The 13664-nt window shown below is 38.0% G+C and overlaps 1 protein-coding gene across 1 annotated transcript in view; it reads left to right on the top strand.

Moving 5' to 3' along the window:
- Window positions 1-593: 593 nt before the first annotated feature.
- Window positions 594-13664, top strand: part of stac (SH3 and cysteine rich domain) — a gene marked incomplete at both ends in the record, with an annotated part of 29569 nt that continues 16498 nt past the window's right edge. The window contains 4 exons of the mRNA XM_079261525.1: window positions 594-707; window positions 1677-1709; window positions 3748-4081; window positions 9961-10094. Of these exons, the coding sequence (XP_079117651.1) occupies window positions 594-707; window positions 1677-1709; window positions 3748-4081; window positions 9961-10094 (615 nt within the window). The remainder of the gene's footprint in view (window positions 708-1676; window positions 1710-3747; window positions 4082-9960; window positions 10095-13664) is intronic.

Genomic DNA, 13664 nt, shown 5'->3' on the forward strand with positions numbered 1-13664 from the left:
CTGTGTTTCTGGATTTTTCAGTTTTCAAACCTCATTTGATTGTTATTAATATAAATGGTCATGTTTAGGGAAAACTAGAAAATAACACGTGTTATCTGCTCAGATGATCAGCTCAGAAAATGTATTTTATTTCTGGGTGTTTTTGCTGAAAGTGTCACTAAATTTTGGCAAGACAGAGTAAATGTGTCGTCTTTTCCTCCTTCCTCTCCCATCCCTTAAAGCTCTCCGCCCCTCAGAGTATTGGCACAGTGAGGCGCACACCGTGGACTTGGAGACTTCTTGGAAGGTTTACGCACGACGTCGCCATAAACGCGAGAGACTCATTCACACAGACGGGACGCTTCCAAGCCGAGCTGGAATGCCTTTCAACTTGTGATTTTAGACATCAACTTTTCCCAGTAGCTACACGACTTTTATCTCTTCCTTTTGTCTCGGATCTAGTTCTGTCATCAGAGGGACTGGCTGACTTCTCCTGTCCTCTGATCACACTGACTGGGAGAGGAGTGGAAACGATGTAAGCGGAGTTGGCAGGAAACAAACTCTAAAGAGCAACAGTGATTTTTTTTTTTTCAAATAGATCGCAGATAGAGAGGATGATCCCGCCGGCCAACGCGATTCAGGAGGACAGTGGGGGCAAAGAGGACGAACGGGACCAGGATGAGACACCCAAATCCCCGACGACGAGCGCCAGCCATCAGGAAACCAAGGTAGGTCCTATTTACCTCACATGCCTACTGTAGGATCGGATGAGCCTAACTTCTTTGAACATAGTAAAAAAAAAAAAAAAAAAAAAACTTGTAAGATGATTATATTTAAAAATTGATTAAACATAAATTGACTTCAAAAAGGGAATAAACACAGAACAATCAAAAGAAGATGCATTTAAATGCGTTAATAACATATTCCTGTGTTTGGTAAGGATATCATAGAAACGCCACCCTGTAAAATATCTATGATAACCAGCTTACATTAGAAATAACAAGCTACCGCCACATAAGTAATACCTTGTTTATATGTGTATAACCATGTTTCTTTATTTAGAGAATACAACATAATCAGTCCATTTATTTACTTTTTGATTTGACAGGTATAGTTTTTGTGTTTGTTTGTTTGTTTGAAAGCTTCCAATCAGCCAAAGATATGTTTATTTTGTGGCCAAATAAACAGTATTGTACAAATAATATATTTCTATTCATTAAATAGTTCGTGCCTCCTCTTGTGACTGCCTTTGGCATTTTACCATGTATATGGGTCACTTGTTGCCCAGTCTCCTACAATTAGCAGGACATTTTTGGACCAGTTATCAGGGTATGATGGCAGCAGCTTTATTCTTTTTTCTCCTGTCCCCAAAACTCCCACACAGGAGCGATGCCTGCAATTTTAATAAATTTATCTGAATAATACTGAGGCTGTAATCAGTTTCTCAGTTGCAGTTGATGACTAAGTAAAAAAAAAAAAAAAAAAAATCCTTGTGCAAACACATATTATGACACAATCTTTCATCTTCTGGATGACTTTACCATATTTTAAAACTATTGCCAAACAACTGCACTCACTTCAGTTGTTTTTATACACTGAAGTGTGGAACTAAAAAGTATTTCATTTTACCCAGAGTAGAATAGCTCATCAACAAGCGTCAAGTAAAGCTGTATTTTTACTTTTATTCCTCTTTCAAGAATATTGTGAGGCCCGAACATCACAAGCGCAAGGTGAGCCTCCATTCATGTGAATTGTAGCAAACTGCTTATACTAGACTGCCATCATGAAAATATGCCTGCATGTACATACAGATAAAAGTTGTTTTGCATTACTGGCACCACAACTTTTACTGTTTTTATAGTCAGATCACTCTGAGAAGTTTCATCTGTCATCACCCATTTTTATGCAGGGGACTTCTTCTTTCAAGCTAGAACATTTATTTACAAACCTCAATTAAGTTGAGAAGTTTATTGAAATGAAAGAAGAACTTAAACCACTTAAAAAACAAAAAGTTGGGTCAGAGGCTTGTTAATGTTGTGGCATCAGCCTTTCTTTTAGTGACATTATTGTCATTTACCACCTGATGATCATAATTATTTAAGTTCGGCTAAATAAGCCTGTTTCTATTCTTAGCTGCTAAACAATCCATTGTCCAACGCAGACTGTTTTCAGTGACAATAGTTTGCCTTGATCCGATGACCTCTTGCTGCTGGTAAAGGCTAAAACTTCGATAAATTCTCATTTCATACTGACAGTCTGATCTGTCACTATTTTGACAGCTGATTGGAGAATCTTCCAGAACACTGACTTTGATATTCTGTAAGAAAATTTGTTCTTCCTTGCCTCTCTCCCAGCTTTTTATTAGAGTGGTGCTGACGTCCATTTAAAGATTTTGTTTGAGATCCTAAATGTGATACTGAAAACCTCAAAAATGAATTCCTTTGTACAAGCGTGTTTAATAACGGTTCAAAAGCATAAAGAACAAATTAAAGATTTTATTGGACCTGATAAATCTTCCCAACTTTTCTGGAGTTTGTATTTATATCACTGCACATTTGTCTCATAAAATAAGTGGCTGTTGCAGTTTGTGTAGCATCTCAGCAGACCTTCCTCCTCCTAACCCTCCTTGCTTTATCATAGAAGTTGTAGGTTTGGTGCCATTAAACAGAGCATGAACTGCATGCACACATATAGTTGCTTTGCTTCATTTATTCCCAAAACACAAGGAATAAGTTTTCTTTACTGCCATAGTTTGTTTAAATAAGTCCTACATATATACACACACAATAGAATGAATAGTAAATCTGTATAGAATCAAGATTGATGTGTCTTTGCCACTGTGTGTAAAAGCTCTGCACAGAGCTTGCAGAAGAAAATACAGTATTTGTAATGCTGGTTCTTATCTGTTAGTCTGTAAAAGCATGTCTGTTTGTGCATCCATGTGTGTGGGTGGTGATGGCAGAAAAAGGGTCAAAATTGATTGTTTCCAGAGTGATCTGCAGAATTGATTCAGTATTGTGCAGCTGCAGTGACTCTAAACAATTTGCTCAGGCATGTTCAGAAAAATGACAAGCGTAAACCGTATATGAGCAGTGTGTTAATTCACCTAACAGTGTTTAAGGCGACGATTTCTGTGTCTTGTCTCTGAGCATTGTAACAAACGCAGATTTCCACAGATGGATTTCAGTTGTAAAAACAAGCCTGAGCTCTGCAATAGGATCTAATAGATAATTAAGGTTCTATCCTTACCTATTATATTTAATCTTCTTCTTTATTCAGTTCCATCCACATGTCACAACAAAAAACAAATCCATGAAAATGCTTTGCAGTTGTTTGTAACGCTGTGTTTTTCAGGTTTAAGTGGATCTCACAGGAGAGGAGGCTCACACTGAGAGATTAAATGAGGACTTGTCAGTGTGGATTGTAATGCGTTACTTTACTGTAGAGAAGAAACCCAATGAGATGGATAGTGGTTGCAGCCAGAAACAGGTGAATGCTTGAGAGAAGTCATTTTAAGGTAATGCACTGGCTGAGGCTGGAAATTACATTACATCCCAGGTTATTCCCACCGAGCAGTGATAAGTGATAAGTTTGCCCAGCACTAGTTAGCTCTTAGAAATTGAGATATTAAAGGTTTATGAAGCATCGTTTGTTATTTTCACAGCTTGTTTCAACAGTTTATTCGCTTCACATCTGCCTCGGCAGTTTTAAGTGGTTGATTTTCTCTCATGTGCTCCATTTTCTTTAACTCATCTTTTCTGTTTTCAGCTGCAAAGACTCAAGCGGTCTTTGTCCTTCAAGACTAAAAGCATCCGCAGCAAGAGCGCTGATAACTTCTTCCGAACCAGCAGCGAGAACAAGACCGAGCTGCTCTCTGATGTGAGCAGCAGCACGGGTCATCTCTGTAACATCGGGATGGCACCGCCGCACACCACCAATCTCCCGATTCCTCCGGTCCCACCAGCCATTCCCTGCGCTCCTCCTCCCACATCACGCTCCCAGTCACGTAATCCACTGCAAGTAGACTCAGCAGGACACTGCTTCATGGAGCACATCTTCAAGAAGCCCACGTTCTGTGATGTCTGCAACCACATGATTGTAGGTACGCTTGACACATCAGAACATCAAAGCCACGTAAAGCAAAGTAACAGCTGCTGCAGAAACTTTTGCCTGGCTTTCTGTCACTAGAATCGAGGCTTGAGAGTTGCAAAGCAGCATGACATTCCTTCTAACATTTATTTTATGTTTAAAGTACTATGTTGGTATCCAGGTAGAAAAGTTTGCAAACCACTGAAACTCACACAGAAACACAATCAGGCATGTGACCCTGAGTATCCAACTTGACCCTCTGACGTGTGAGCTCAGTCCCTCCATCTGTCTACTGAGGTGTCAGGTAGCCAACAGTAGCTGTGCCAACTCTTCTACTCGTCTTGCCCTTGCCAGATGTTCTTTTGCCACAGACTTCCTTGTGAACTATCAGAGCTGAGGGACACAAAGTCTTTGCACAGAGACTCATGGCATGATAATGATAAGGGCTATACTGGCACCATCTGCTCAAAAAGCCCCTCATATTGTCTGCTAATAAATTAAAAGATCAAAGAACTGGGAAGGTGAAAATGTGCTTTGCACCAAAAATCTTGAAATTAAGAAGTTAACCCATAAAACCCTACCCATGCAAAAGTGACAAAAAAAGTCACATTTTTTGAATATGAGGTTTTTATTTGTCTTTAACAAAATGTAAAATAAAAAGTATGAACATTTTTTTAGGGATATCTACCATTTATTATCATGTAATATGCCAAAATGTTAATAGTGTTATCTTATGCTTTCTGGTGTCCAGTAGGGGCAAAAGACTAAAATTTTATTGTGTTTCACAGGATTTTGAGCAAAGTTTGTAGCATAAACTGGTGAAAAATGTTTTATAAACTGTATATATCATATATGGCGCACTAGGTTCTTATGGATTAAGGAGCCAGAGCTGTCAAAAGCTCTTGTAGGACCAGAAAAAGTAACCATGTTAAAGGAAGAAGGCTACAAAGAAGACAGGAAGGGAAAAGTCATGGTAGGTTTACAGTTGTCTTGTCAGGCATATTTATCTGTGAAAGATGATAAAAAGTTAACCTGACTTTGACCTGACTATGAAAAATGCAGGATTATTACCATAATTAATTCTATTTAGAGATTTTCCACCCTGACATGCCTCAAAATTCCAAAGAAACAAATAACTATACAATACAAAAAATAACTATGAAACTATAACTATAAAATACAAGCAAATTCACAGAAGATGACATAAATAAACTAGTTTACTGTGCATCAAAATGAACTAATATGTACTTAAAAATATGTTTATTTGTACTGATCCACATGGTCAAAAAAAGAGTGTTCAGTAGTAGCTCTGAATAAGCCTTGGGTGGTCTTTCTCTGATGACAGGATGATCAGCCCCACCTGGCCCTTGTTCTTCATTTGTCCTGCTTTAATGAGAGCATATTGTGTGTACATGTGTGTGTTTTTGTGTGTGTAATGAGGTATAATGGTGCTGTCAGAATCAGATTCAGAGCAGAAGACTCAAGACACAAGCAGAAATATCTGTGGTAAACAAGTAGAAGGGGGTTTATTAAATAATCACAGTTTATTAGATTATTACATGAGTGCAGCAATATTTTATTATGTTTCATGGAAAACGAAAGAACAACACTGAGATGCATTAAAAGTGATCTGTCTCATTTATCCCTTACAAGTACATTTGTAAGCACAGACCCTCTCTTCTGTTTGTAAATTCCTCGTTTGGTCAAATGTTGTTGTGTGTGGGAAGTTATTTGTATTCTTAGGGCAGATTGTGCAGCTACCAGTGAATGGTAGCTGACTGTAAATCACATAAAATCTGACAGTGTGGCGCCTTCTTGTGTGGTGTAGTGGAAACTTGCAGAAGTGTTGTTCATTTGTGTGGCAGAATAGCCACATTGACACATTATTTGAGTGATGCATTCACAAATAGTAAACTAGAATAATGCTTGATATGTCTTTAGCTTAAGATGTTATTTTAACTTAAATTTTCTGAGCATTTTAACTTTATCAATCAATTTTTCCTATAAGCTTGCGTGATGGACATGCAACATGTAACAGTATAAAAATATTTAGTATGGTGATTATCTATAAATTGGATTGACTTAATTATGCAAAGGTGTTTGAATCTCCACATCTAGGCTTACGTGCTACTCGCCACACACTCATAAATGTATAAAAGGTTAATACAAGTATGCTAATACTATACAGGGTATACAGGAAATGTTAAACACCTGGCTTGTAAGTAGGTCCTTTATTATATTGCAAAAGTAAAACATAATTTTATCCCAATGTTCGCTGACTTTTTCATCAGCTTAGAATTAACAGAGTTTATGCATAAGTGAGTGAATATTATATGTAAAACAATATGTCATTTCTGTTTTAAAGCTGTGTTTAATATGAGACCGTAGCCCAGCTAGTTTATAATTACTATTATTATATTTACGTGTAGTTACATATAGATCAAACATGGTTTAATTGTAACAGTGCTTGCATGCAGAATGTGTATACACAGACCAAGCAGGAAAAAGATTTTCTGTTTAATAATTTAAATTAAACTTATGTAATGCACTACCATTATCTGCTTTGATTCATGAGGGTCTCATGCTAACATGTGGAATTTACTGGTTTACTTATGTTCAGCAAGCCACCACTGTCTTGCCACAGAGCTCCTGATGAAACCATGCATACAGAAGCTACCCCATCTGATACGCTGCCAGTTCCTAATCTGAGACAGTTTCTTAAATAAAAACACTTGATGGTTTATTCTGCCTAGTCAGCTTTAGAGGACTATGGATTAGTGGTCACAGGTAATCTACATAGATATGCAAGAGGCAAAGGGTCAGCTCAATGGATCAATATACAAGTGTCATCTAAAGAGTGTGAGAGTGATAGAGACATTGTGGGGAGGAGAATGGAACACATATCTTTGGAAAGAGAGTTCATTATCCAGCCAATACAAAAAAAAAGAAAAGGTATATTCTATCTTTTTTTTTTTTTAATCTCGGGTATCTCACTGTCGTGTAAGATGGCCAGCTGGTTATGATGGCCATCTAAAACAATCCAATTCACAGGTTGACAAGATTATCATTTGCTTCCTGTCCCCATGCACATACCCATACAGACTAACAAGAAATACAATCATAGTTTCTTAAAGATACCTATCTTTGGAAAACTTAGCAGACCTGAAAAGGATTGAAACACAAGCAGTTCATTGAGGAACATAATATGTCGACCTGATTTAGAGTGACTGAAAAAATAAAATGAAATAAAAGGCTCGTTTTCTCTGCTGCTTCCACAGTTCTTGTGGTGATCCATGGCTGACCTGTGCTGGTTCAACTTTCTCTCTGCTCCAGTCTCGGTATAACTAACTCTGCCAGCTCTTTGTCAGATAACCTCAACCAAGCGTCACAAGCTTTAAATGGGGGATCTAGTTTCCAGTTCCTGCTGCTACTGCCTAGATCTAAAGAAGCCGGATACAAGTTCATGTTACAGCACATGAAAATCAAACAGAGAATTTACTCTCCCCTTTTTATTTCTAGCACCTCGACTACAGTTTCTCATATTTGTTGGATTGTTAAGGGCTCGGTTTCTTTGTTTGGCACAATTTAAAATTCAACAGTCATTTCATTTGTCTCCCGTCACATCCTTTATTCACAGTACGTTGTACAAAACATACTTGCCTTTTGATTGGGTGTTATTGAACGTCCTGCATGTAACCTGCTTGAAAATGGTCCTTGGTATTGAGAGAAGCAACATTTTAATTTTTGCAGTTGGATTACAAAACCAGTTTAGGATTATTAGTCTATTCAAAGAAATGCTTGAAAAACTTTTAATAGCTAAGATTCTGGCTAGACAAATTGTATTCTGTCCTCTCAGTGTCCATCGACATGGATTGATGGTTCTTTTACATTACATATTCTTGCACGTATCTGAGTGTGGGCATATGCAGAGCACGTGCTTATGGATTAATCAATAAGCAGCCACAGTTACCAGACTATGCCTAAAAGCATCAGAATGACTGTCCTCTACTGGTAACTAAAAATAAATCTCAAGTAATACACCACTGCTGGTTCTGAGTCATGGTTAATAGTTTATAATGATTGAAAATCATTTGTCACTTTGCATAATTTTATATATTCCAGAATTTTAATGTCAGGTTTTGGATAAAATAATTTCAGAACATTTACTTTAATCTGAATTTATTCTTTGCTGAAATGATTTGTATGCTCAGCTGTTGACAACTGAAGTTTAGCTCATGAGTTGATGTTTTGAACATTTTCCTCAGGAATTTACTAGAATAAATTTGAATTTACAGTTCAGTCTGAAACAGGTTGTCCTGCAGTAAAATAAGCCCGAACCCCGGATGTTTTCGCTGCCATATTTCACAGATTGTAGTTCCGACAGTTCTCATTGTAAATGGTGTGTTTTCTTCTTTCTACAAACACATGTAAAGAAAATTGTCATATTATCTTGTCATCTGTTTACAAAACAATCTTTCTGGCATTTTTCTTGTGTGGATCATTCGACTGCAAAAGGGCAGCAGTGTTTTTTGTCTTACAGCAGCAGTTTTCTACTTGCAGGCCGGCCATGTGCATCTTTAACTTGAAATTTAAGTCTGTTAAGATGTAAAAGATCTTATACCAGTTTCTTCGTGACCATTTGAAGTAGGACATAGCTTGCTCTTGCAGAGGGGATCTAGTACTCATGGGGAGGATAAGACTGGTCTTGAATTTTCTGCCTTTGTGGACGGTGTGACCGTGGCTCTGTGCAGTCTAAAATTTTCCATTCACACCGGATTATCATGCCATTGACAGAAAGCTCCTGACTCTGATTTAACTTTTAAATGAGCTGCTAATCCTGGTGATAGCTACACATACCTATGTTCCAAGTAATTTACCATTAGTTAACCAATGACTGTAATAATATTTTTTGTATAATATTTTACATTTAGTTCTCTTTAACAACATAAAGTTCAAGGATTGGATAACTTTGTTTACTTTGTCATTTGGTTAGGTGAAGCCCTTTTCATGTTAAATCTTGTTAATTCATTCTTGGTTTTTGAAAACAAGCTTTTGTACTAAAATCTGTCAGGTCACTAGAAATTTCCTGGTCTTAATAACATTCTAATCTTTTTGTTTAGCCAGCTTTACCCCAGTACAGCACTTCTACCTTCCTTTTAATCTCTTACCCTTCCTTAACTTGCTTTCTGCATCATGAACACACTGCTGTGTGCTCTTAATTCAATACCAAGTTGCAGCACTGCCGTTTGTTCTTGTTGCCATGTGAGTTTCATTCTCTGACGCAAGACTCCACTTTGAACAAGACTGTTATTCTCGTTTGTGTCTCCCCGACTTTGTTTTTCTTGCTCCTCAATGGTTATTTATTACAGCCATTCACTTATTTCTGCACACACGCATACCCGCATTTACACACCCTCGTGCAAAATGATGGCACATTTTGTTGCATGACTTTGGTTTACAAATTAGTACGATTAATCTTATTTCTGCAACCGTGAGTTATGTATTAATATTGGAGAAAAAGCTGCACTCAGGCAGAAATCTGAGATGCTTTTCAGATGGTAGAGAAAACACTGCTTCACTTAGAGTGTGTTTTAGTGTAATACTCATGCAGGAGTTTAATTCATGAGCTTGTTTTTGTAGATTTTATTAGGATAATTAACATTTAATTTAGTTTATTCTGAGCATATTGAGAACTACTACAAAAACTAAGAGTAAAATAAGTGTGTAAAGACAATAAAGTCACAAATGGCACTGTGATAAAAAAAAAAAAGAGTTTTTATTTTCTCAGAATTTTTTGCAGGGCATTTCCAGTTCAGTGACGAGCCTCATTTGATTTCGACACTTGAAATGACAGATTGGACCTTGTTGTCTCTTTTTCTGTTTGCATATCAGGCACAACAGCCAAGCACGTGGTCTTCCTGGCAGGAAACACGGCCAAGCACGGCCTCCGCTGCAAAGCCTGCAAGATGAGCCTTCACCACAAATGTGAAAACGGAGTTGGGCAGCAGCGCTGCATGGGGAAACTGGTGAGAGGCATTACAATGAGTACATGATGTACATTATTCAATTTGAACAGTTTAAGAGACTCTGAACCTCAGGAATATATTCACCAATGCCACTTCGCCACATCAAAATATCAGAATTGGCTGTGGAATTTTTTCCCACCACAATGTGCTTGTTCAGAAATCACACTCTATGTGTCAGTGTGCAGGCGCATCTGTGACCACCATCCATCCTCAGTGTGGTTGCATCATCACCCTTCTCGTGTTAGATAATAGAAATAAAGTTCTTATTCTGTTATCATTCAACATAAAAGTAAGAGAAATAAGTTGCCCTGAAGCATCTTATTGACAATCATGTGGCAGTTTTATGTGTTTGACATTTCATAGTCTCAACTGTGATGAGTTTGCTTTTAACACTGAAGTCAAGCCTGGTCTTTTATGGAGTTACAGGCTGTGGATGTGATGATAAAAGTTCCCTGTGCTAAGAGTTTGTAAATAATTCAGTTTCTAATGCTGACACCATCCTTTTCACTTTGTGGACCTCTCATGGGAACCAGTGGTGTAGTGGACCCTCAAGAAGTGGATATACTCTCAATTTTTTGCCCTTTTTAAAAAAAAAAAACCCAGAAAAAAGTAGCCCAGAAAAATGCTGTTTCAGTAAAAGTGACATGTAAAACTACTCTATTTAGTTTACCTCAAAAATCCATCAGTACATCTGCTCCTTGTCACATAATTTCTGCTCTTCAGTTTCAGGGAGGAAGAGTTACGAAATGACTAAACCAGTACTGGAACACAGACTGGTGAGAGACAGGCTCATAGACATATATACATATATTTTCATTATGTTTGTGTTTAGGCTAAAGTTAAAGCAGCTGATGGCTAACTGCACCAGTGTAGCATAGGTAACCTTAGCTGAGCTGCTAGGTGACGTAGGTACATGTGTAGGGATGTTTGTAATTGTAAAAGCAGCATCACAGGGAGTTTAGAAGTGGATATACTCCGTATACCTGCGTATACCCTGGACTACACCACTAATGGGAACATATTAGCCGCTTCAGCTGGTTGCTGACAGGATTTGAATCTCTTTATTCAACAACATGTCAAATTGATCACAAATTATCAGTCCTTCTGAAGAGATGAATTGATGAGAGAGGACAACTGTGGACAACAAGCAATACTATCATACCATCAGTAGTTTTTACTTTTGCCTTTAGGTGTTTCCTTTGCTTGTAGAAACACATTAAATTACATCTTTAAACATTTAAAATAATTTAACTTTTGGTCTACATTTACTTCCTAAATCTCACTGTAACTTTGTGGTCAAAATCTCAATACTTTAAAGACACACTACAGAACTTTGGCCATTGTCCCCATCACGTGGCCACCATTGATTGCTAATTTGGCATCCATCTTGCATCCTATTTGACCTGTTAGCTCTGTCCAGCCAGCAAAAGACGATCTTAGAATAACTCTTGTTTTGTTTCTTTTATTGCTCTTTTAATTTCATGTGTTTCTTTGCTGAATCTGTGACAATGTGTGTTCAAAACAGCCAATGTGTTTTCTAGTGTGAAGCCAAACTCTGCTGCAATGTCACACAGCATTAGCTCCAGAGATACACATGATGGATGTCACTGTGTCAGGCAAAATGTAAATGATTTTCCTAAATGCAGCTTGCAAAAGTGACCTAAAGGTGTAAGTGCAACTTGCTTATTCACATTACTGACAGGTCTAAGCAACTTTTCAAATCGTCACTCTGCGTTGTGTGGAAATAATGGAGGGACAGCCGGCTTGTCCTTTTTGTTCTAAACAGGAACATGGATGCTGGTGAGACATGATTGGCTTTACTTGGAGTTCACATACAGTCTGCTCAGGCATGTTTAACTCATTTAGACAAGAATCTTTCTAGTATGGGAAGATCAGCTTGCTTACATTGCCAGCAGTTCACACAGGAAAAGTACATGTAGTACACACATCAAACGTCTCAGTAATAATTAGAAAATTGACATATGGAGATTTTCACTCAATAGGCATCAATAAATATCAAGACACAAGCTAGTACTAGTGCTGCACCAAGCGACCTACTGTACCTTTGGGCATGTCTGTCTTGTCATTGGTAAAGTTCTGCCACAGCTAGTGATATTTATCTATCAGCATCAAGTGTGTCTGAGAGAGTGTCTCTGGAATTTGTATGACTTCATACCAAAGGTGGCAAGAGCAATAACAGATCACTTTGACTCTTTTACACATGGGGCTACTCCTTAGACCTGGTTCATCTGTTCAAACTGTTCACATTTGATAAGGAGGATGTAGAAGTCAGAAAACCACCAGATGTGATGACTGCCCAGACTTAAATGTCTGTAATGCTGAGAAATCATTGATAAGAATTATGATTTCACTCAAAGCAAGTTTTTCTCAAGAAGATAAAGGCTTATTGGCTGATCTGAGTCGTCTTATTACAGTTGCTAAGTTGGTATATCGTTGCAATTAGCTGATAAATGGATACTGAATGCAGGTATGAAACCTAAAAAACACAGTTCTTCGTTGATATCACCATATATTCTGGTGCATTTCTCCCTGAAATTTGCTGTCTTAAGGGGTTGTCCTCATTGTTGGATGGTGACAGTAGTGATTGGGATGAAATAAGTCATAAGATTTATTATTCTGGTCATTATCAGAGGAATGCATTAAAATGAGATCGCTGGTCTTTGAGTGGGTTTGTGAAGGTGGTCAGGTTGTTTTTACACTGCTAGGTCCAGTCATGCTCATACAAGTCACTACCAATAAGCATTTTTACTTCCATAGCAGCAAATCAGATGGGGCTGAACTCAGCGCTGAACACCAAGAATGAGGAGAATACATTTTCTGTTAAAATGCATAACTAATACCAACAATACGCCCAGTCTCTCTCATTTTCCCCTGTTACATCTTTCCACAAGATGCCTGTGGGATGAGGCTCGAAGATATGACAGGCTCTCAGGAGTGGAAAATGAGGTTGAGAGGTCGAGCATAAAAAGGGAAGTTTCCCCAGAGGACTCAAGCTCTAAATTCAACTCACTCTAAACTTGGACGCTTCTGCAACCATGCTTGTTTCTCTTGGCTTTTGGACTCCAAAGAAAGAAACCAAGTGACTCAATGCTCTGAATCTTTATTAAACATGAAACCAGTTGGTTTTCATGTTTCCTGTAAGCTTCTGAACATCGCGACACAACAACTCCCTTACAAATGCAGATGAAAATCAGTGAAATGTGATAGGCCTTGTGAAGGAATTCTGGCTTGTCAGGTTTTGCTCTGGACTCTGACTCCACCACTGCATAAGCTTTTTTCCTACGATTTTGTTTATTTGTTTGATAGATTTGCTGCTTTATTTGTGAGTTTTGGCCAGTTAAATGACACAGTTTCAGCCAGGCTTTAGATTTGGGATAAATGAGCTCATTCAACCCCAAAATACTTTGGGTGGAAAAGGCTTTGACCTTGGCTGCAGAACAGATCCAAATGATCAACTCTCCACCGTCATGGTGTATTGATTCATACTGCTTTGCCATGTTTTCTCTTCACCAAACTTTGGGGGATGAATTATAAGCAAACACCTTCACT

The sequence above is a fragment of the Telmatherina bonti genome (assembly GCF_933228915.1).
Source record: "Telmatherina bonti genome assembly, chromosome: 22".
Lineage (NCBI taxonomy): Eukaryota > Metazoa > Chordata > Actinopteri > Atheriniformes > Telmatherinidae > Telmatherina > Telmatherina bonti.